The sequence below is a fragment of the Drosophila tropicalis genome, unplaced genomic scaffold (genome assembly GCF_018151085.1).
Source record: "Drosophila tropicalis isolate 14030-0801.00 unplaced genomic scaffold, ASM1815108v1 contig_878, whole genome shotgun sequence".
NCBI classification, from domain to species: domain Eukaryota; kingdom Metazoa; phylum Arthropoda; class Insecta; order Diptera; family Drosophilidae; genus Drosophila; species Drosophila tropicalis.
In genome coordinates, this window is record NW_027173374.1 from 10,299,104 (window position 1) to 10,320,050 (window position 20,947).

The 20,947-nt window shown below is 34.8% G+C and overlaps 2 protein-coding genes across 2 annotated transcripts; both read right to left on the bottom strand.

The window, feature by feature from the left end:
• Nucleotides 1–310: 310 nt before the first annotated feature.
• On the bottom strand, nt 311–3,492 carry LOC137583812 (tyrosine-protein phosphatase non-receptor type 7-like). The gene is made up of 4 exons (XM_068298951.1): nt 3,023–3,492; nt 2,740–2,836; nt 1,140–1,666; nt 311–1,061 (listed from the first exon to the last, which is right to left on the bottom strand). Exons 1-4 carry the CDS (start codon nt 3,490–3,492, stop codon nt 827–829), a joined length of 1,329 nt encoding a protein of 442 aa, XP_068155052.1. The 3' UTR covers nt 311–826.
• Nucleotides 3,473–20,325, bottom strand: LOC137583809 (mucin-5AC-like). Its single transcript, XM_068298948.1, has 2 exons — nt 19,810–20,325; nt 3,473–6,385 (listed from the first exon to the last, which is right to left on the bottom strand). Exon 2 carries the CDS (start codon nt 6,149–6,151, stop codon nt 3,473–3,475), a length of 2,679 nt encoding a protein of 892 aa, XP_068155049.1. The 5' UTR covers nt 6,152–6,385; nt 19,810–20,325.
• Nucleotides 20,326–20,947: the final 622 nt, after the last annotated feature.

Sequence of the window (20,947 nt, forward strand, 5' to 3'; positions counted from 1 at the left end):
TAAATTTTTGCTATAAATTCTTGCCCTCTCGCCGTAAATTTTAGCCTTTCTCGCCGCAGTTTTTAGCCGTAACTTTTCGCCTTTCTCGCCGTAAATTCTTGCCCTGATTGCAGTGTTGGATAACATAAGTTGATATTTTGAAGCCTGCGCGCGAACTTTATTATAGGCTATAGACTTTAATTATATGAAAATGGATTTTAGTGAACAAAATAGTGAACGTGTTTGTTATTCCGCTTCTAAATAGCATCAATCCCACCATTCAACAATATTACAAAAACTGATATTAGTAAAATTCATATAAAACCGGATATTGGTTTTGTTTTGACTATAACTTTTTCATTTTATTGGATTATTGCTAATTATATTTTTCGTTTTAACTTAAACGACACATTAAAGCTGGTTTAACATAAGATTCATTATACATACATATGGGCTTCACAATTGATTGGCTGTTAAAAAGTATTTTATTTTGCCAAAGAAAAGCAAAAGAGAAAAACCATTTATAAATATGCAACAGATTATACAAATACAATATACAAATACGATACATATAAAGAGATATCAAATGTACGATTATATCACAATAAAACAGGAATACATACACTTCTTTTTTTTTTTTACAGTTAAAAAAACTTTAAACTTTCAAAAGCGACATAACTACATATGCTATTTATATATACTACATAATTTATAATTTATACTGACTATTTGACTATACTATATATTATATGTATACAGCGTTGATAAGGATTTGATTAGCTAATCATAAGATCGAATGAGTTAATCTGGTTTGGATGTACGTTCCTCCACTTCTCTATCTCTTTTCTCAGTTATCATTCGATAAATTTGTGATTTTGGTTGCATACATATTGGCCACCTTATAGATAAATTCGTATTGCTCCTTGGTTTGAACAGCACTGGCTCTGCCTCGACGGACATAGTACACCAACTGTGGTATATCCACTGAACGTTTGGGTGTCTCAAGACTACGTATGGCCATGTCCGATGCTATAATTGTGCCAGTTCGTCCAGTACCTGGAGAGCAGTGAATGGTTAACGGTCTGGGAGAAATAGAAGACACAGAAAACAATTAAACTGGGCATGCAAATACATATAGAACGTAGGAGTACAACTCTTACCCTTGTTGTTGACGTCCTGTGGCTTTTACAATGTTGACATTATTGCCATTAATCTCATTGCTGCCGCCTGCTTCTGTTTCGGCATCCTTTTCCTTTTGTTTTTGTTCTTGCTGCTGCTCCTCCAGGCAATACGTCTTGAGGGAGGAGCGTGCCTCTAGCAACATGGCAATAATGGGAGCCTCATCGGCGGGCACACCCCTCTCAGGCCATTTATACCAATAATGAGTCAGCTCACGACACTCCTCACCTCCGTCCACATGCTTAAGCATGAGCGTCGAAATGGCATACTTGTCCTTGACCTCACGATGTTTTAATGTCACCTGATAATCGCCATAACTACTATGATTATCCAATGTGGCGGAGGGGGGCAAATATTCGGCACATCGCTCAATGCCTTCCTCGCTAAGATCAGTGGCCTGAATGATGACACGCGACTGCTGTTCCCAGATCATTCGCCAGAAGTCTGCAGTTGTACTTTCTAGCGGCGCTTGGCAGGCTATATAATAATTCGGAGCATCTTGAGGGCCCTGTAGTTCAAAGGCAGAAAGAAACGTGTGTGAGTAATGACATAACCATTAATTAAAACTTATTTCCTCTGAATACATATGCACACAATGTGTATTCGTCAGTCAGTTAATGGCCCTGCGCGCTTTTCTGATAAATGTTCACTGGCTGAGCGACGACTTGCCTCTTTTGGCTGTATCTGCTTATGTATATATACGATGTACGATGTATGGAAAGAAATCACGATCTCGGCATGCTTAGGTTATCGCCAGGTGGGCGGCTCTTCTGTAAGCAATTGCTATCCAACTTTCAAAGTTTTTCTTTTTTTTTTTTTGTATATTTGTCTATAGCGTTTTTGCCTCAATGCATTTCAATTCAATGGCCATTTTCAACGATACGCTTCAATGCATTTGCACAATTGTTTTAATCTGCTCCTTAAAAAGCTCTTTTCCATGTCAATGCCCCTAACCATAACTGGTTATCTATAGCAAAAAAATTGCTTATAACAACATATCAATTAAAAATTGATGTATCTACATACATCATCACAAATGTAATGAAATCGAAATAATCTTTGTTCATATCTTTATATCTAAAGCAGATTTTTAAAGACAAATTAGATAACGTAAATAGATGGGGGGTCTTAGAATTCGACTTAAAAGAAATATTTAACATAATGAAGTAAACTATATTCGATCCCAAAATTGAGAAGCTTTCGTTTTTAATATAATTAGGTCGATAGAAAGACATCTCAGATTTAATATATAAGATTCACTTTGTCTATCCTTAAAAACTTTCCCCTATTGCCGTAATTATTTAAAATAGTTTTTTTTTCCGCGCTTCGCTCATTTGCTTAGAGTCTGAAAATTATTTCATACATAGTTTGCATAGTTCGTCTAATCTCATGAGGCGTATAATTTTATGCCCAGGCGCCGTATTTAATGGCCCGCGCGCAAGATGTCTTCATGCACGGCTAAGCCGAAGCCTAAGCCTAGCCGAAGAGTCAGAGCGAACCACTCCCACTCAGTGAGAAACTGATGTGAGAAAGTCTGAATTTTCCATATTATTGTCACTTGTCTACTCTCGTATAGCTTACCCGCACATAATTGGCATTTATATATTCCGTTTTGTCATCATCGTTTTGACGCTGGAGCACTACACGCGTCTCAGGAAGCGGTATGACATTGGCATAGCTGCACCACAAAAAACAACAAAATGTTATTTGAGATCGCATAGTGAGTCATGATCATCATCAATTTAATTGTGTATGTATTCCGATGTGGGCGAAACCAGGAAGAAACGACAACAAAAGCAACAAAGATGAAATTGAAATATGGAATTACAAATTGTGTATAAATAAGGGAATATGAATAACTCACCGATTTTTATCCTCACAACCAGCTGGCACCTCATCCGCTCGTGCTATAATTTGCGGTACATCACGAAACTCTTCAAATAATGTAGAACGCTGTGTCACAAATTTTCCCAGTTCATGGGCCGATAGCAAATTATGGCGCAGCGACGGATCGTCGAAGGCGGCATTGCCATATGTACGCTTGGAGGCCCGCAAATCTCGTCCACCTTTACCCCGACGCACACTGCCCAAGACGGATACATTGTCCAAGGAATAGGCATCAAGACTAACGGGACGACATCTCTGGCCATAGGACATTTGCTTTTGACGTTTACGCATTAGATAGAGGAAAGCCACTAAGAGTATAAGGGCCACAACTCCAATAACGCTTACGGTGATGGCTATAATCACATTGACATCTGTGCCTTGAGAATTTGGTTGAGGATGAGCCGTTTGAATGGCATCCAATTCCAATTCATTTGTTAGCGTAGGCATTAAAGTGGGATTGGGGCTGGGATAGGGACTGGGGGGTGGGGCTGGGGCTGGGGCTTGGATTGGGGCTGGAGGAATAAACGGGAGAGAGAGTTGTTGGGGGTGGTGGTGCAGGAGTTGTTGTGACTTCTGGTAACATCTTGACAGTAGTACTAGGTAAAGGAGTAGTTGAAGTTGTGGTGGTGGTGGTGGTGCTGCTGGTGCTAGTTGAATCGTCTAACAAACTTATCAGCGGCGGAACTGGAGTTGTTGTTGTTGTTGTAGCCATTACAGTATTATTATCTACATCCACCTGTTGCCTTTTGACATCATCGTCAACATCTGCAACATCATCTTCTTCTGCTCCATTATTGTCTTCATCGTAAAGGTCGGTTGCAGCTGGCTTAGTTTCCCCAATGCTTGTGGTATTATTTGCAATGGTGGGAGTTTGATTTGCACCTGCTGGTGCTGTTTCTGTTAAGTTTTGCAGTCTGTTATCAATTATTTCAGTAATTGTTGTTGCTGTTGTTGTTATTGTTGGTATTATAGTTGTTGCTGGCACTTCACTCTCACTATTATTATTATTGTTATTGGTTTTCTCAGCTGTTTCACTTGCTGTTGTTCTAGCCGTTGTTGTTGTCGTTGCATTTATTTTATCAGCTTCGATTTCTTTAAAATTTCTCACTGTAGTTATTTCCACTTCATTGCTGATTTGAACGATTTCCTTTGGTGTTGTTGCAGTACCTAACTGCTCGACGGTTGCTCGCTGACTGGCCGTCTCACTATCTTTGTTCGTACTTGCGCTGCTAGTGACGTCATAAGCCTCTGTCGTTGTTATCGTTGTTGTTTTCATTGCCATTTCAGTGCTTGTTGTTGTTGTTGTTTCTGTGTTTGGCATGTGGGGATGATTGTGGGTGGTGATATTTTTTGTAATGTCTGTAACAGCTGACGGCTCCGTAGTTGTTGTTGCTTCCGTTAGCTCTAACATTTTAGCTGCTGTTAAGTATAAATCATTTGAAGTTGGTGTTGTTGCCGTTGATGTTGTTTGCTTTAATTCATTGGAAACGTGTATTGCTGATGGAGTAGATGCCGCCAAATTTAAATCATTTGAATGAACTGTTGCTGCTGGTGTTGTTGTTGTTGGTGTTGCTGCTGGCTCTGTTATTTCAGCTGTGGCTAACTGCTGAACTACTGGTTCCCCTGTTAAGTCCGGCTTAGGAGTAGTCGTTATTGTTAAATTGCGCACAAGTTCTGCTTCTGGCTCTGGTTCCAATGTTGTTGCTGCTGATGTTGATGTTGTTTTTGTGTTTATTATTAAATCCGAATTTATAGCAGGTGTCAAATCCACATAATTTATCTTGGCTGACTCTGTGGTGGTTGATGCTTCCGGAGGAGTTGAAGTTTTTACTACCACGTCACCACTATCTAATGGTGTTACTGTCGTTTCTTCTAGTATGTCCAATTTTTGAATTACTGGTTCTACTGATAAGCCTGTCTTAGTAGTCGTTGCACCTTCGTTTGAATGAGCATTTTCTATGAATTGTAGCTTACTATTCAAAGCCTCTGATGTTGATTCCGTGGTAGTTGTTGTCACCATTGACTCTGATTGTTTTGCTAAATCGGTTGCAATAGTTGTTGTTGATGTTTTCGATGTGACTGTCAGGTTTGTTACCTTTTGAACTAGTGGTTCTTCAGTTAAGCCAGTGTTAACAGAAGGCCTTACAGTTGTAGTTCCAGACTCTGTTATATTGAGCTCAGCTGACTCCGTTATTTTTGAATTTCTCAAAGATTCTGTTGTCTCTTCAACTGCTTTTGCTGATCCTTCTGTGGCATCTAATGTCGTGCTAACAACAAATTCAGTTCGATTCTCACGCATATTCTCAACATTTTGCCAATCTAAAACATTTTTCTCATAATGTGGGCCAGTTATGTTTTTCGTCTTATCAATATCTTGGGTTTCAATATCATTAGGCAAGATGGATTCAGTGGTAGTCGAGGTCGTTGAACTCTTCGGCAATGAATTCATCATGGCTGCCAAGCCCCAAACTTCAGGACTTAATTGCTGAGCATTTGTTGAATTTTCACTAATAAATTTAGCTCTTTTCTCCGGTAACTGATGCCCAAGAATGATGGCAGTTGTGGATTTCGAATCCTCATCAATGGCATTTTCATGAGATGCCGCTTGAGCAGGCATAGCTGTAGATCTAGCAGTCGTACTGATGATCAACGGTTGCAGCTTCATGGGAGTCACCGAAAAGGATCTCTCAGTTGTCATGAAAATTTGCATGGAGCGACCCTGATCCGAGGAGCGCGTTGTTGTGGCATTAAGGACTACTATTGGCATACTTTCTGTTGTCGTTCGATGTGTGGGTGTTGTAAGTTTAGTCTCCAATTCAGGATTATTGACAAGAGATGGTGTAGTATTTTCTCCCACTGGCTGTTCTCTATTTGTAGTTTCTTCTGTTACCAATTTCCTCTCGCTTTCTGTCCCAACAACAATGTCAGGGTCAATTGTAATTGCATTGTTTGTGGGCTGAGGGTTTTCTTCCAATTCCATTTCCATATTTGTCACATTTTTGTAAGGGATTTCGATTTCTCTCTTTGTTTTCGCAATTGAACGTGCCTGCGTTGACATTATAGCCCAGGCCAAAAGCAACAAGCATGAGGCCTGCAGCCAGCTCATTTTAATGTTTCGGTCTCTGTCTCTCTCCCTGGGTTTAGTTCTATACGACGATTTTGTTTTTTAGGTTCGTGGCTTTAAAAACAAGCGCAGCTTAAAAATATTTCACCTTTGCTTTTCGCTGTTGCTGTTGTTATTGCTATTCGTTTTCGATTTATTAGTAATTCTTGTTCGTTGTGCCCATTTTTATTTTTCCATTGATTTTTTGTGTTTTAAAAACAGTTTATTGAAGTGTCTCTGTAAAAAAACAAGAAATTGATAATGATTTGTTTAGTAAATGGTTATCTTTGGTTTTTAAAGAAATTATTAAGTTAATGACCTACCTGCGTTATTCACAATCAGATACTAAATATTAATCTAACTAGCTTATCTTGAAAACTATTTACTTTCACTATCGAAAATGTCAACGTCAATAAAGAAAAATAACAATGATGTTAAACCCTAATGAAACATAAACTCAAAAGTTCATCGAACGCCCTTACTCCTCTTAGTAAGCCAAAAATAGCTTTCCATATACATTTATAGATGGGATAGAAGGTTCATTCAATCCAACAGGCTATCCGAGTGCATGTAGTTCATTCAACTGCAACCTTATGGATATATTGCCCCAATCGGGAGTCCTTCCGGAGCACAATAACCCATCAAAAGTTGTTCATGCTTCAACAAAATCAACAACAAACAACATAGGGCCAATAATAACTATTCCATATACCCCATAACTATATATAATAGAGTTGAAAGAGGTAGAAACGGGTGGCGGCGCTATTTATGTACTCTACATATGTACTTTGGCTTCCCTTCACCATGGTTGCGTTTGCTTTTGTTATCTACTCGATTTGCCTTTTGTCCCGATGTCATGTCAATAATGCATGCAATGAGCGCTAATGGGGGTTGGGCCTAGTTGCTGGTGGAGTTGGACAACATGTCTCCCTTGGCAATTAAGTTAATGCTAAAAGCCTGGATTTTGGTGGTGGTTCCTGGTGTTAATTATGGGTCTTGGATGGAAGTTTTAGTCAGGTGTGGCATCGACTGACACCCCTTAAATAAGAAATGGAGTGCTCTAATGGAGATGGTACAGTTCTACTCCTGGTCTGAGTAAACTTTTCAATATGTTACATTCCAAAACTCGTTAAAGAGAGTTAATTTGTTTAATAAACTTTATAACTATAAGTTATTAATAATAATGCGTAAAATAGTAGCGGTTAATTTTAATTTTTCTAAAATTTCTCAAATGACTAATTCTTCTCATATACTATAATTTTTTTATGTGAATAACTTGCGCCTATTTGTTGATAAGATTTCTTTGGTTAAGCAAACCATACACACACACACACACACACACCAACACACATACAGATACGCACCCACTCATACAGACACACACCTTATACACTCACACACACCTCTTAAAATGTGTGTGAATGTCAACGTTATTTGCTGATAAGATTTAACAGCAAACAGTAAATCGTTTTCAATGAGCGTAGTAGCCATAAGGCCCCCTATCTATGTGTCCCTTCTGATTCTACTGATTTCGTCCACTAATGCGGTAAAGGCCACCTAACGATTGTCAACTGTTGGCGTAGAGTAAATATTAAAATGCGAAATGCCAAAACAAATATTAATAATTTAAAATAAGTTAAAAAATTCGGACTATATAGGTCTTATGAGAACCAAAGAGTTTACTATTATCTGGCATTTTGTTTTCAAACCATGCAAAGTAGAATTGTTTGGCTTTTTTTATATTAACAATCTGGTTGTAGCAGCTTTCAAAACTTGGCAAAATAATTTTATAAAAAGAGGTGAAATTTATATTTATAAATTTATAGTTATGTTGTGATTTTTGTTAAAATACACAACCCAATAGTATGTGAACAATTAGTTGAATGTTGCAAGCAAACAAAAACTAAATGAAAGCCTAAAAGTATGCAGTTAAAATGAACTTTTAGTGCAGTCTTTGACTTAAGCAAAATATTTATCATTTTTCCCCATAGTGCACTGGGAACTTGTACCTTCTCATCACATAATCGAACTTGATCTGCAAGATGCAATTACGAAATAAGAGCCATAACATAAATGAACCATAGCTATGGGCAATTTGAACTCCCCTTTTTTTCCATTTAACCCAAATCAAAACAGGTTTCGATCACGATGAGATCTCAGCGGATCAACTTTTCAAGTGCAATCATTTCCGCTTCAGCACTTGAGCAATTGAGAAGGAGTGAGAAATGGCTTAGAATCTAGCAATCAAATAGATAGCTGCCTATGTGGATTGCATGGAATATAAGTGTTAAACCAGTTTTTGCGGACCAATAATGATCACGATCTTTGTTGTCTGGTCGCGCTTCGATTTCGATTTGCAATTATGATTTCACTTGCATTGTTGAAGTGAGAGAGTGAATGTGAATATGAATGAAGTTAGAGGGGAAGATTTAAAAAGATTCATTTGTGCCATCAACTCACAAGTTTCAGATTTGCCCCAAAGCATTTCACTTTTATGATAATGATCTTTAGACGATCTAGTCATTGATTAATAGCTGGCGTTAGCAAACAAAGAAAATATATACAAACATATATTTTTTTCTATTTCAAGTGTTGGCTTATTCCATCAATGTATCCATATTTAAATAGAATAGAAACAAAAATCTCCATCCATTTTAATTGAAGTCTCTTATAATTGAGCTAGACTAATCTCTGTTTTTCCATTTGTTCTTCTACTACAAGAATTTATGACCTAAATAATAAATTACACACGCAAAATCTTAAAGTCTTTAGAAAAACAAAAATTACTTGGAAAATTAACTATTTAATAAAGCAAACAGTTAATTTCAGTTAGACTAACGCAAAAAATGTTGCTCTTTCCTCGCTACGTTGAGTATTTCTAGGAAAGAGTCTTCCATAGAACACGCGGAAACTGGGTCTTTGGCCACAAAAGATGTCTATCGATAATGTATAGCGAAACCGAGCAACAAAATCAACCAAGTGTAAGGAAAAATGTTTGATATGATAATTATAAAGAAGGATTTAGCTAAAATTCGACTAAATTCTTCATACGTATCTCAATTTTAGCCGATTGGAAATCTTCGTCTCTCATTTCGCAGTTCTATTTTAATATTGCTAATTATGGCATTTCATTTTCCATTCATTCACACATATTTCGATATTTCCTCTTCCATCTTGTATTTCAGTCTCCATTCTCGCTTATTGACCCATTTGAATTAATTTCATTGATGACTCATTTGCATGCGAAATGCTCTGATGATATGTTTGGTTTTTGTATTTTGTCGTTGGCCCCAAAAATATTTCATGTTATTTTATTAATCCAAATTGTTTGTTTGGGCCCCAAAGCTGAACTTTCAACGTAATTAAAATGGAAGAGAGAAAAAAAAAGAAATCGAAAATGAAATCACAATTCATAATTCGCTTTTGCGAAAATGGTCAAAAAACAAACATAGAAAACAAAAAAAAAAAAAAAAAAACATATATTTTGACCTTGTTGGCCCTGGCATTGGCGTTTATTGAACCAGGCAGCTATCCAAATCGCTAATGAGCTGTATATATATTTAGATATATTTGTATATAATTATGACGTCGTGCACTTGAAACTTTAAGCATTTCATAGATTCCATGGGGATTTGATTTACTTCAACAAAATCGGCTCATGAAATGCCTAATTATATCATTTCTGGGGAAAAATCATATTTTATTGTACACATATGGGAACAAAAATTTGAATTCTCTTTAAGATTTTAATATTTCTTTTTCAAATTGCCATATGTGAAACACAACTTTCAAGTCTTTAAGATCTTTGACGTTTGCTTATAGAGAAACGCTCATAAATTTACTTTATATGGGTTAAGCTATAAAATTTTTCAGGTAATTACTTTTAAAAATTGGGAGACTTTAACAATCTTGTATATAGGCATTTTTTACACTTAAGGATTTCAAAATCCATTTAAGGATTGAAATCATTTCCAGAAGTTTAACATTAGCAATCATTAGTTATGGATCCTTTATCTTTAGGTAGATAATAGCTTTAAATCATTCCCTATAAAAGCTAACAATGCTTTTGCTTCAAATGACTTACCCCATTTTGAAGGGTGGTCAAATGTTTATTATCATTCATTAATCAGATTAAGAATTGATTCAGCCACGCAAAATGCAACTTAGTGGTAAATATTGAAACGACTGGACACCATCTAGGGAAGATCTGATTAAGCATGTACCCTATCTATAAAGGCAGGCAATTATTTTAATGACAAAAGCATATCTAGCCACATGTCGGTTGCATGATTGCCTTGCCCCCCACCTCATCCCCTTAACCTAAATGCAATTCCAGTAATGTGACAAATGTGTTCACCAAGTTCAGTTTGTACAAAAGTGTACATATTTGTGTACATTTCGCTTTTGTTATGGTAGTTTTTGGGGTCAGCAAGCTCGTTCGTTTTTGGTACAGTCAGTCGCAATAAAAAACTCAATTCTTTGTCCAAGTCATGCCACTTTTCATATGGTGTAAGTTAACTTTTGATTGCATTTCATTTACATTAACTTTGACAAATTGATAAATTTGCTTTGACAAAATATATATGTATGTATATATTTGTATGCCTTTGTTAAGGCAATTTATGATCAGTGATCACAATTGGTCTTTTCATTACTCGGAACTCTAGTGACTTGTTAAAAATAGTTTATATTGAATTAAGGTGGCAAATTTTTTTTTTTTTTTTTTTTTTGCTTTTTAGAGCAATTGAAGGGCACATTTTGTGTTCCATTTACGCAATTCCTTTGGTCTGCTTTAAATGTTTATTTGGTTGCCCTTTTTTAATACAAACAATTTTTAATGTCACGAATTTCAATTGACAAGCATTTCGACCAAAATGGGTATTGCCCACGAAGAGAAGCCACTACTGTCTGTCTGTCTGTTTGTCTGCCTGTCTCTCTGTGTTTGTGGCTAACCAAAAGCTGTAACAACAATTGTTGTTTTTACTAGTTTTTTTTTTTTCTTGTCTCTCTGTCTCTCACATTCTCTGACTCTGTCTGCCATTCGCTTTTAGTTACGGGCATAAAATTACAGCCATGTAGCGCAGTCGCAGCGATGGCATTAAAGCTGAACCAAATTGAGGTTATTCCACTAGCCAAAAACAAATGATGAGTTAACATTTTTAAGTTTGCTCCCTTTATGTATGGTATGTATGTATGTACATGCATATGTATGAATATGGGCATGTGTGTGTGTTCCTGTGAGCAGAGATGAATTTTGGCACAAGGGGCGATTCGAATTGATTTGTGGACCAACTTTTAAAACGTTGCTTTAAAAGAATTCCTGGGCTTTGCCTACATATGTCAAAAGCACACTAAAAAAATTGTCAATTCGGACAAAGATTTATCTATGGATTTGTTTTTTGTGCAACTTGGCGTATACGTAATTTTCCTTTAAAGCTTTAGGCAATGATAAACTATCAAATTTTTATAAGATGATTGAAATTTGCGACATCTTATGAAACTTATGTACATATATGTGTCTCTTTTTTGTTCCAAATTGATGATAGCTAGGTAATTTGTTATATTTATTGAATTTTTAACCAAATGAATGTGCATTTTTGTCCACTGTTACATCTGCATCTGCTGCATTGATGATGCTTGTGACTCATGCGAGTTCATTCAATTTAGTTTCATTGTGTGTTGTGTGCCTGGAATCTTGAGTCTGTTACGTGGGCATAAGTAAGTACAAGTATATGATACCCACCTCCAAAAAGGGCAGCAAACCAACTAGTCGAGTGGGAGAGAGTGAGTGAGATCGACGAACAATGGAAAACAAAAATGAAATGAAATTACAGCAGAGTTGGCTAAAATTTTTGCGCAAGGTAGCAAAGTGAAGTGATCTAAACATTTTATTTAACAGATGCCACCAAAAAGCATCCAAAAACAAGCTTCACGGTTCAATGGAAGCAGCAACAACAAAAATACGAAGACAAAAACCACATTGGTCTTAAAAGAAAGCAAAAGTGGGCGCAGCAGCAGCAGCACCACCAGCACTTTTACTTTTCACTTGGGCAGCAAAATGTGTCTACCATTTCCATGGCTAATTTTCACAGCAGCAACAGCAGCAGCTGAAAACGTTGACAGACAACTAGTTTTCCCCCGGAGCTGCCATTTTAAAGTGTTAATGATCGAGAGACAGGAGATAGACACGATGCCGAGTCTCGATTAGCCGGTTTTTTTGTGTGGGCGTTGGTGCCTCTCATTCACCTCTGCTAAATGAAATTATATAATTAAAGCTCGCTCTTCAAATAAATCTCCATAGACTAGAAAACACTCAGCATTTTTGTAATTTTTCATTCAACACATGAATAATTTATCAAAGTTAGTCCAACTATTTTGCTGCCTAAATTAAGCAGAGAATGTTTTTAAAATAGTCTAAAATTAAGTTCATTAACTCTTTAAACTTTGTAGAGTACAAATTTCTTGCCAAGTTTTCATTACTTTGGCCCATTTTAATTTCACTTCTAACTTTTATTATACTTAACATTCAGAGAGTATATTAACTTCGTTGCTTGGCTGTTTCTGTATGAATTTAATTTATAATAATATTTTGACTTTCATTTCTCCCACGCTTAAAGCAGAGAGTTAAACTTTTTCCAGCATTTCTTTGTTCTCTAAATTTGTTTTTGTTTTGGCTTTTCTATTTGTTATTTTTTTTTTTTTTGTCAAATTAGTAAAATACTTAAAGTTTAATCGAAAGTATGTTTCTTGGTTAATTTGTCTGCTTTTTTCTGTGACTCTATTTCTGTTGTTTTTGTTGCCTTCCTCGTTTTTAGGTCAAAATGCAAATTTGTCATTGCCATTGGTAAGTGTTAATTGAGTTTATTATTTATATATATATCTTGGTTTTTTTTTTCATCTACGGATTATTTATTTAAATTATTAAATTTGGCAAACAATCGACAAAGTTCAAGGTTTTTATTAGCATTCGTATGCTAAAACTAACTAATAATATTGCAAACATTATTATTATTCCAATTCCCATGAAAAATTCTCTATACATATGTATGTATGTACAAAGTAAGTACAAAATAAATGCAAGTTAAAGTTGATCACTTTTTAATGATATTTTCCTGGTACTAAGTAACTCTAGTCATGTGGCAAAGCTTTCCTTTGTTCGAGCCAACTTGATCGGACTGAGAACGTGTTAAGTGCGCAATAAGCTGGTTGTTGGAGCGAAAATGTATCTTTATATTAAATTAGATACACTATCCAGACAGATTTATAAAATGTGCAAATGTCTGGCATACACAAATTGAATATAAATTAATTAACATTTTGTATTTCAATATATGTATAAAAAGAAATAATTTCAATAATTATTAAGATGGGTTGGGTTTTTTGTTAACCCGAAAACAGGTTCGCCATTAAATACGGAGAACTTTTGCTTAAGTAATAAACCTTGAAAAATTCCCAGTTTTATGCGAAATAATATTATTAAGTGTTCTCCAGAAAGTGTAGTTTGTCTTAATTAAATGTAATCAAAGTGCTTAAAAAAGGTAAACGACCAACTGTATACTTGTTCCTAGAGTAAGTAAGTTATGCCTACTTTTCATATGATGTGTATAGAAACAATTTATTTAAAAGCTTTTTGATGTTTGGTTAACTTATGTTTGTTTAATTTTTATAAAAAGTATATAAATTGTGGTCAGGCCACACAGAAATAAGTATATCCCATTAAATATAATATATATTTATATATTCTTATTCATCACCGGGAAGCATTTATATAATTTATTCCTTTCGTCGAAATCAATTCAAACTCTTAGGGACTGTTAAAGTTTTAGTGTTGAACGTTTTAGCTACTAAGCCAAAATTTGGCGGGATTTTCAGCTGTCTCGCTTGATCAGTTCTAGTTTTGAGATTCTGCCAACACTGTCTCTTTCTTTCGCTTGCAAATTGCCGTTATATTTTTTTTCGTTTGTGCAAATATGTAAATCAACGTAAAAAGTGAAGTAAATTATGTTTAAATTGTTTTATGTATTCGCATTTATTTCGGCGCAATGCATGTGTTTAAGAAAGTTAATATTTCGCAAAGAAATTATTCGAGGCTCCAATGGACATTACGCTTCCACCGCCGCCAAAGAAGTCTCATAAAAATGGAGATCTTAGGTTTGTGTGTGTATTTGTGAGTTTTGTTTTTGTATGTGTAAAGTTATGTGCTAGATATTGCAAGGCTTGAATAAAATGAAACCAAGCGATGTAAGTTTGTGTGTGTGTAGTGCGTATTCTTTTTTTTTTTTTTTATGTGAGTGTGTATTAAAATGTGTGAGTGCAGTTTTAAAGGAATTTGAGAAATAACTTAAGAGGAAAACTAAAAATTATAAAAACAAGTAAGTAAATTATTGATTTCCTTTAACGATCTCAATAGAATAGAAAGTACATATGTATTATTTTAACACCACTTTCATATCAAATTAACAAAATGCCTAATGTAATTAATCTGTACTCTGTTGACTAAAAGCCTTACATGTATGTACATATGTATGTATGTATGTGTATCTAGAATCAGCCAAAAGAGAACTACATATGTACATATACATATAAAAAAATCTCTTTTCATTTATGTGTGATCCATTATTTTTGCTGTGGTATATATGCATGTAATGAGTTTACTAAACTCTTTTCTTACCATATAATGGATGGGGGGTGAAATACTATAACTTATGGTTCACCGACCAAATGGAAAATAGCATAAACAAAATAGGCATTAAAACTCTCTTTCATACACACACCAACACATACATGTATGCATATGCCTTGGGTCTAGGTACATACATACATACGTATACGTATGTATTGTGCGAAAGGTAAACAAAAACAACATTATTAAGAATGTATGAACTTTGAGTACACACACACACACGCACATGCTCTCATTTATGCCAACATCTGTGGGTTATGCACACACACACACAAAGTAAATATAAAAATATCAAAGAAGTTAAATTCGGCTATGCCGAAGTTTATATACCCTTGCAGTCCTTGACAATAATAATTTCACATGTTCAAAATTTGTTTTCTGCAACTCAATTCATTAATATACAAACAAAACAATTTTACTCTTCATACTATGTACAATTTGTTCTTCTTCTTCCCTCATTCCCTAAGCAAAGCAACGCACGCATACACATACAGTTTATGTAGCGTTGCGTCTGTGTGTGTATGCATGTGCTCTGTTGATTTGATGATGACGTAGTAGGCAGCAAGCAGAGCTGCCGGCAGCGATTGAACCGATTTATATAGACTGTAACTTGTGTTCTATTTATCCGATCAGGGTCAAATTTTGGGATCTGAGATTTTATATCAAATTCTATTATATTGGTGAATTTCATGGGGATACTCCAATTTTTGCAAAAATTTTTGTTCCAGAGCTATATGATATAGTAGTCCGATCCCAAAGATTTTCATACTTTATCTCACCCGGGTAAAAAAAGCTCCCAAAAAAAATTTCATCCCGATAGCTCTTAAGATGGCTGAGTAAAACGCGTACGCACCGACGGACAGACGGACAGACGGACAGACGGACATGGCTATATCGACTTAGCTTCTCATGCTGATCAAGAATATATATACTTTATGGGGTCGGAAACGTCTCCTTCTGTGCGTTACAAACATCTGACCAATTTTATAATACCCTCTGCAAGGGTATAAAAAGACCTAACTTAAGTTAAATGGTTTTTGGATTGGTTTTTAGTAAAAACTAGTTCACAGGTTGCCTTGAGCTACTCTATACCACGAGTCACTTTGTTTCCTGTTACAAAAAAATAATATTTGAAAACGAGGGCCACAACATAAATGAGAGCAAAAGTTTAACAAATCCATCAATGGTCATAGGTCAAACTTTTGAATCCGCCCTCGCATATGCATATGTTTATATATGTATGTTTGTGTACTTGCTAGAGCTATATAGTATATACAATGTTGCCCGACCCAAAGTTGAGTTGTAATTCTGCTCGTAATTCAATTAAATACAATCAGTGGCCAAGTGTTTGGCGATTGCTGTTGCTTTTGTGTCTCTGTGTGTGTGGCAAGAGTCTAGAAATTGAATTAATATTACAATTAGTTGAATCTTGGTTGTGCAATTGCAACAAAATTCATAACAGGGTGGACCAGCAAAAACTAAAACCTTTAGCTTATATAATTGTTGTATAGAAGTCGTAATTTAAGTTTTGCCTTTTGTTTGGACAAAATTTATATCTATTTTTATCCAAACACAACTTGCAATGCGTCAAATTGGTCTTTCAGTCAATTTGAAAAGAATGTTAGATAGAAAATTAAAAACCCGTTTGGAAGTCTAGAATAAATGACTCCACAATGACATTCAAACCTTCTTCGTGAATAAGCGTGAATACAAAAAAGGTTTATCCAAATACTATAAAAATTTATTAAACTTATCTAAAGAATTTTAAGAAACCTTTCATTATTATTTTAAATGTCAAAGTCAAGCTCGACCACTGCGTTATTCAATTTCAGAACTTATTATTACGTTTGTTTTAAGTAACTGATAAAATACATATATATGGGAAACAAACATTTCTACGAACAAGTGATTGTTTGATAAATGTTCATATAGTATATCACATTACAGAAGCTTGAAATCTCAACTCTATAGCACAAGAAACAAGATAGCTTAATAAGATACCAAGTTAAATTATAATAAAAAGACTGATATACACGTATTCAAAAAAAAAAAAGATTCTGATATCGAGAAAGGTTGCTCTGAATAACCCCATCAACAATCCAACTAACTTCTCTTATATGAGTTCACTTAGGTGACAATACTTTGTAAGAAATTTCTGAAAAAACGTTCATTGACATTTTCATTCTGTTTTGTGTCAACAAAGCAATTAAAGTTTCTTTAATTGAATTAAGTGAAGCGCATACACATATAGGAAAGTATATATGTATGTATGTATGTAGAGAAAAAAGAGGAGATAAAAGTTAAGCCGCAATTGCAATTCAATTAAAAGTTTTTTTTTTTTATATTTTGCTAATGGCCAAACTGAAACTGTCATTTAGGTAAATGTTATATGGGTTCAGGCCAAAACATTTACGTCTTTTCTCTCCTCTTTGTTAGTGCAAAAACTATATATGTACATGTATATGGAAAGTTTTGTCTCTACTTTGTTGCTGCCTAGACAAAAAAAGAAAAAAACAACAGTTGCACCCAGAAACCGAACGATAAAACTGAGAGAAAGATACAAGAAAAAAACAGCATAAAGAACAAAAAGATATAAGTACCTGAAGAACATCTACATACTTGCAGGGGTAAGATATGTATATGAAATGAGTTTGCCTGTGTAGGGTAAACAATTATTGTTTGGGTATGCTATATCTATATATGTATAGGTGTGTGTCTAAGTGTGTACATAGGTCAGGTCTTTAGGTCTGCAGGGCAAACTTAATTAACATACACAAGTCAAGTCAAATCGTTGAGGTCTCTTGTTGTCTTTTTTCTCTTTCTCTCTCTCTATATTTTCTTATTCCGATCCGATTGTGATTCTTTTGTTTTGCATTTGACCACTTTGCTAAAGAGGAAATGATTTTTGACTCATCGAAATTTGTTTCAATGGCTTATAAATTGGTGAATAATTTTGTTTGGAAGTGTAACGGGAGAAACTGCTATCTGATATCCACTTTAATCAGTCAAAAATATGCGCATAACAATATTTACTTTATAAATATCTAAACTTTGCATAAAAATAGTCAAAAGGGAGTGAAAAAAGTTCAGTTTTTCTATGGAATTTCTTAAGAAATCATCTGCAGATGCCAAAAAGCTTTTTTTTGCATCGCCATACGGATAGGTCCATATAATAAACATTTTCATCAGTAATAACGATTATTCTAGCTCAAATTTCTGTCTTATGAATTTTTCATTATTTGGCTGTTAGATATATTTTCCTTCAGGCTTCTAATCTTATCAATTCTTCTTGAAATATGTTTTCCTTTTTCCTTCTAAATTTTCCATTGTTTATTTCTTCTTCAGTTAAAACTGTTTTTTTAGTAGTTATTTATGCAGTAATACTTGATTTCCTCTCGTATGGACGTACATACATACATGTAGAAGTTATTCAATTCGCAATAGATAAACAGACACGTCTCGAGGAAAAGCAAAAACCCACAAACGCTAAGAAACTGAACGTGACTCATACAACAGAAAGATCACAGTGAGGTTCAAGCATGTCTTCTGTGTCTGAGGTTCTTTTAAGTCTCTACCTTTCAAATTTTGTATTCAAAAAGCCAAATCAATAGGGCACAGCGACGAGATCTTTATGTATGAATGAATGCATTTTGAAGATACAAGCGGATACAGGTTTTCTGTAGTTTTTTATGTTTCTCTCTGTTTCTGTCTCGACATTCCAACATGGAAACCACTTCTCTTTGAGAAACATAGCAGCTACCTGAAAATCACTTGTCGTTTCATCATCATCATTGTATGTACTTCATTTGGCATTCGAAAACGTTAAACATTATCCAACGATTTATGCTTTGTCTGTGTAGACATTGCATTTACCCATTTGCATTAGCATTTTGCACCTTTAATTAAAAAGTCTCTTAGGTACAAATCTCGCCATGTCAGGCCAGCACAACCAACTGAAGGTCTTTCGCATTGCAGCGGCTTTACTGCATTCCCTTGGAGTTAAACTCCAAGCATTAAAAGGCCTTTTGTTTTATGTTTTATGACCTTCTACAGAGCCGGCTAACTACCGATTCCACCAGCCACATGATGATGGTAAGAATCTCTAATGTGGTGGGGGGTCTTCTTGAGTCAAGTCTATAATTGCAATTGCAAAATGTTTTACAATGGAAATTTTTACAAAAATTGTATATTGTTTTTGTTTTTAATTAACACAATGATTATTCAAACTTTATGTTACCAATGTGCAAAACTAAAATTTATACATAAACATTGGTTTTTTACATTTTTATTAGTGCTAAGCAGTTAGAAGTTCTTCAGAATTCAAGGTTTATGACAAAATTTTGGTAGTTCCTTGGGCTTTTAAATAATTTTTTTCGAAATTTCATATCTAAATACGAATTACATTGAAAATGTCTAAAAAAAAACTTAGAAAAAACGTTTTTTTAGCTATATTTTATTTGTTTATAATTAAATAATAATTATTAAATTAACTATTATGAATTGAAACTTTAGAAATATGTACTCATATCTCATTTCGTCTGCATAGAAATTTACGATATTTAGTGACAATTTATATAAATAACAACAATTAAAGTTGATAAATAAATAATTGTCAGCTAGCAGCATTTCGACATGTGCGAAAATATAATAATAACACATACATATGTATGTATATACTACCTGAAATAATTTTTCAACCAAATCTAGTCACAGAGAGTTAAGACAAAAACAACTACTACAAAAAAACAAACAACAACAAAATTTGTGGCTAAAATGAACGGGGAATGATGTTGAAAGTCGTTTTGCAAGTTTTGGCCACTGTCCGAGCTCTTAAGCTTGGCTCTCGGACATGATTTTGCCCTCTCTCATTGAGCTGCTCTCCCAAAGCTTAGACTTAGAGGTACAAAGCTCAACTCAACAAAAATAAAAGGGAGTGAGGGAAGACAGGTGGGGGGAGAGAATCTTAGTAGAACCTTACCATATATGATTAACATGCAAATTGCAAATCACGGCACTTTATTTTATTTAAACTTTTAATCACCTTTTCACTCTTTGCAGTGAATTTTTCCGTGATTTTTCTAATCGAGAGACACACACACTCATAAACCCAATTGATTGATTTCGATTTTTAATTGCATATGCCAATTAATTTTTGCTCGTAAATTGCATTTCAAATTCGTTTCACTAATTTGCACTTTTCGCCACTTTATTTCACTTCCTGCAATATTTTCATATTTCGACACGCTTACTTGTTGCTTCTATTTGATTCGTTATTCGCACTTGTTTAACGCTTCGCCTCCGAAAAAAATGTATATAGAACGTATATACAAAATTCTTCGTGTCTATTTTTTCGGTATTATGTTTTAATAATTATTTATTAGACAACAACAACTACCATAATCGAACGAAAAAACGACGTCGACGACACGGCATTTTATAAACAATATTGGCGAGCGGAGAGCACAAACAAGTCCGTTACGTTTGACGGTGCTCACTGAAATGAGAGAACCACACCAACCGACCAGGAGAAGTTAAGATTCGAGTGACTCTAAACGATACGCCAGCTGCGCATGTCCAAAACGTGCATAAGGTGAGCTCTCACAATTCTCTCTCTCTCTCCCCATCTCTGTATTTAATAAGATCTTCAAAATTTAAGTACATTATGGTATATAAAACAGAAACGATATTAAAAGAGGAAAAAGAATATTGACAACAATAAACAGTTTTAAAAATTATTCATTGCTAAGAGAACTATCCTATCCAGGTCTGGATTTACAATAGAAGCAGTTGTGGCGAATGTTCTTAATGCAGTGTTCCAACCTCAAACATTATAGATCGCAAAGATTCTCATGCGATAAATACCACAATTTAATATTGGCATTTAAATTTAAGTAATATAGTACAATTTATTTCGAAATTTCTTTAAAATAACCATTCTTGTCTCTCTTTTCCCATTTTCGTTAAATCTCACCCTATATATATTTATAAAGTGTATTCAAAAAGTCTACTGTAAATCATAATTCACTTTATCCATGACTTTATCAATTTTAGTGTTTTGTTAGCAGCATTTTGCCTCACTGTGCTTTTGGCCTGCCTGGAAAAACAAAAACCTGTTT